Raw genomic sequence first — 4,181 nt, 5'->3', positions numbered from 1 at the left:
GGTTTGTGTGTTCTAACCTGAGCTCCGGACACGTCTGATTCCCGGAGAAGCCGAGCAGACAGAAGCTCTTTCTGGCCGATTCCTCCTCAAATCGATCCGGATCAAACCTGACGGACATCAGAGCAAACACAGAATCAGAGGCTGGACACTTCAGGTCTTAAACCGTCAAACTGTCATCTGTTCAGCGTGTTCGACTTTATCTTCTCCAGAATAGAAACTTTCCTCTCGACCTTCCTCATAAAAACTTCTGAGCATCAGACACTTAGTTTCCAGTGAATTTATCAGCAGTTTGTTTCTTTTCTGCTTTAGTTTATGGTTGTAAATGATTTTATTTATGCAAAACGTTGGTGTTAATTCAAAATATAATGGGATATAATGCAGAAAGGCTCTGGGTATAACTTCTAAATACCTTCTCTCCTGTAAATCTCATTTTATCTCCCTGCTCAGTGAACACCTATGTGGGCAGGATTTACTCTTCTTTGACAAATTAACTCATTTCTAAACCCAAATATTCATATTTAAACCGCTCTGCACATTCAGAATATATCGCTTTTGTCTGTGTTTGACATCCTGAAGAGGAAAAAAACACTTCAGACATCGTTGTATTCATTAGTAAACACAGGAAAATACCTGAATATATCACAGAAACCCAAAATAATTCATCATTTTTTAAAAATTCAACACATCTAGATCAAGATTAGGGTTTTTTTCTGCCATTTTTACAATTAACTGAGGAACATGTGAACTTTAAAACGTCAGATATCTAATGAGGGAACCTGTATGGGATGTTCCAGGTGTTGGCATCTTGCAGAACAACTCCCAAAGCGTAGATCACCAAAGTCTGAAACACGACAACAATCAGTGTTTCAGTGTGAAGCCCAGAAGAAATGACGGCATGACAACAGATTGTTTCATCCCAAACCCTAAAACCAGGTCGAAATTTTTTAAAAATCACCAAAGAGAGACCATTTATCAGGCTAGAAACTGCAAAAACAGAACAAATACTTATCTTTTTACATTAAACTCTCCAACAGTCCTTGAACTAATCATGTATGAAGCGAGATATAATCAAACTGTAGCTTAAAATCACTGTATTTTATTTAAATCGCTATATTCTGCATGCCTCATTTTAAAATTGTGCCAAAAATAAATAGTTTCCAGTGACCAGATTGTGTAAAAAGCAAAAAATTCTGCATTCCTCAACACAACTGTGAAGGTTTCAGTGATTCAGCTACGAGCTACAGCCACATGAGAAAAATTCCGAGAGTTTTCGGCTGAACTGCAGGCAGTGTTTGCACAGAGCAGAGAGGAGGCAGGGATGGAAACCAATAAAACATAGTAAAACAGTTAAATATCGATAACATGTGGAGCCTCTCGACACACATGTGGACACTTGTTGGTTCCAGGTTTTTTCATTTTTGTACAATAAATAATAAAAAAAAAAATCAACTTTCTTTTTTTTCTTTTCCATCATTTATGTCATAACTCTGTCATCCTGCACAGACGACATTTCTGAGTTTCTTCTCCTTCTAGTCCTGGTTGTTCTGTTTCCATAGCTGTGCAGGACTTTATGTTGCAGTGAAAAATGAACCCAGTGTGAGAAAAACACCCAGAAAATGTTTGATGTTCAGCGACTCCTCAGCTGCTCGAACCAAAAGGTGAGAAAATCTAAATATAAAACTACAACCTGCACTTAAAGACTTCATTAAATAAAACAGCTTGTCAGGCTGAAACAACCAGCTAACAGACCCACAGCAGGAAACCTGATACCTCTTTGGGGATGACGTGCTGGTCCACTTTGCCCTCCACTTCCTGCAGCCGGGCGGCGACGGGGGTCAGCTTGGCGGTTCTCACCGTCTCGTTCAGGACCTGCTGGCAATATCTTCCCAAAAACAGAAACATGATCACATCAAGGCTACTGAAACCACGTCTGATTAAAGAAATGTGGTGTGTAAGTGCAGGTCCAGACGGGGTATAAAAGACAGATGTAGCCTCCAGGTCTGAAACGTGAAGCCTTAAACCTGCATTCTGTCTCCCAGCCAGCAGGGGGCGACTCCTCTGCTGTCTGGCTGCATGGAAGTCAGTGAGAAAATGAGCCACTTCTCATTGATTTGTTCCCTTAGTAAACATTATTTTCACGAGTTTATGGAGTGAATCAATAGTTTAAAGTCTCCTTTTGTGTAAGTTATGGTCAAAGTTAGATTCAAATAGATCAATCAGGGTGTGTTGTGGGAGTTTTGAGTTCTTGTGACATCTGATTTTAAAAAACCAAGATGCTAAATTCCAAACCCCAGGCTTCGTCCACGGTGGCTACGTCCGTCTTTTACGTAAAACCTGCCGTCCAGTGATGCTACCTGAGCTGAGGAATCTTGTCGAGGGAAACCGGATCCGAGCCCAGAACGTCCTGCAGCTCCTGGTACAACTTGTCCTGGACTTCCTCTGAGGTGGACAAGAAGTGGAGAGCCCAGATACACACTGCAGGAACACAACGGTTGACATTTCACACGCAGGGACTCGGCTGGAAATGGAGGGTTTTGTTGTGTTATTTCTTCAGTAGTTGGTGTTGTATGATTTTTCTAGCCTGCTGTGAGGACTCTGTTGTTGCACAGGAGATAATACTGATGTACTTTGAGCTTGTTAACTGCTGCTCTCGGTGGCCTGATGTCATGCAGACCCTCATAAACTCAAGGACTGAGGTTCATGCTGATCGTTCCTTCCAGACTTAACCTTAAAGTTATAACAACCTTCATGCAGGTAATTAAAAAGAAGTATTAAAACGAAGTTAAGAGAATTAAAATCAAGGCACAGCTTAATGTTTTGTTGCTCTGAACTTAAAGATATCTTTTCAAAAGAAAATGACTCATAACTACAAGAACAATCTCATCTGTGAAGTGATGTTCTTTCAGGAAAATTAACTAAATTTAAGCCTAAAATCATCACATTTCGTCAAAGTCCCTTTATTCCACGTGTGTCATTTAAAAATATGACAAAAAATAAATAAAAATGAACAATTAAAAGCTAAATTCTGTAAAAAAAAACAAAGAATTCTGAGCTCCAAGGTCATGGTATCATTAAAAAAAGACAGTTATGTGCCTGTTTTTTCAGAAAATGAACCTAATCTGAGCTTTAAATCGTAATATTTGATCAAAATCACTTCATCCCACATGTCTCGTTTCAAAATTTGCCAAAAAAAAGCCCAATTGGAGAAACCAGACTCTGTAAAAAACAAAAAACAAATAGCTTGGCTGAACTGCAGGCAGTGTTTTCACAAAGACGTGTGGAAACAGGTTAAAGACGTGAGGTCTGGTCCCTTACAGTTGGCGGTGATGACACATCCAGCCAGCGTGAACACCATGCAGTCCTCCATGATCTGAAACACACCACATCAAACGTCAGAGCTTGTCGGGACGTTCGTGGGAACCGTGAAGACGTTTGAGTCGCCACCTGTCGCTCGCTGAGGCTCGACTGAAGCAGAGCGTCCACGAACACCGTCTGCTTCTTCTGGGACTTCCTCTCCTTTGCCACCGACAGCAGCACCGACTGCATCTCTGACAGAGCTGAGAGCCGAGAAGGAGGAAGAACAAAAGCTCAAACTCTCACAGAACTGATGCTACAGCTGCTGGAGGAGATTCTGCACCGTCTCAGATTGGGTTCAGAGTTTACGTATTTATAGGTTCGGACTCAAAACTATGTTCTTGGGGTGAATTTAGAGAATTTCATGTGTCAGTACCTGGGGATTTTTGTATTTTCACCCTCACAAAATACCTGGAAAGTCATGTTAAAGGTTCAATATCTCCAGAAATAGAACTTTCACAGCCATTAGGTTTGGTGACAACACAGATTGAATAGTTTCCAGCAGATCACAATGACTGAATGGATCCAGCAGAGGATAAATCTTCAATTATTTGCTCATTAAAATGGAAAAATGTGCAAAATTTCACCAACGTCTGTGGTAAATCAAGGTTCCTCCGAGGTTTTCCTCCTCTGAAACTTGTCCTAAATGACTCCTAGACGTTCTTAAAGAGTTAAAACTTGTTGAAAATGACAGAAAAGTTTTGTGAAAGTGGTTTAAAATTGTTGAAAATGAAATAAAACACGTCCAAAATGACTGAGTTTCTCTAGAATTACTTAAAATTTACCCAAAATAGACTCAAAATTGCCCAAATTTACAATAAAGAACA

General features: G+C 40.1%; 1 protein-coding gene across 1 annotated transcript in view; it reads right to left on the bottom strand.

The window, feature by feature from the left end:
• cyp20a1 (cytochrome P450, family 20, subfamily A, polypeptide 1) overlaps positions 1-4,181 on the bottom strand; it is an 18,164-nt gene that overhangs the window by 2,113 nt on the left and 11,870 nt on the right. Inside the window, 6 exon segments of the mRNA XM_008285652.1 lie at positions 18-107; positions 777-841; positions 1,771-1,882; positions 2,355-2,475; positions 3,316-3,370; positions 3,445-3,593. Of these exon segments, the coding sequence (XP_008283874.1) occupies positions 18-107; positions 777-841; positions 1,771-1,882; positions 2,355-2,475; positions 3,316-3,370; positions 3,445-3,593 (592 nt within the window).

The sequence above is a fragment of the Stegastes partitus genome, unplaced genomic scaffold (assembly GCF_000690725.1).
Source record: "Stegastes partitus isolate 25-593 unplaced genomic scaffold, Stegastes_partitus-1.0.2 Scaffold412, whole genome shotgun sequence".
NCBI lineage: Eukaryota > Metazoa > Chordata > Actinopteri > Pomacentridae > Stegastes > Stegastes partitus.
This window is presented reverse-complemented; position numbering and strand designations above follow the sequence as displayed.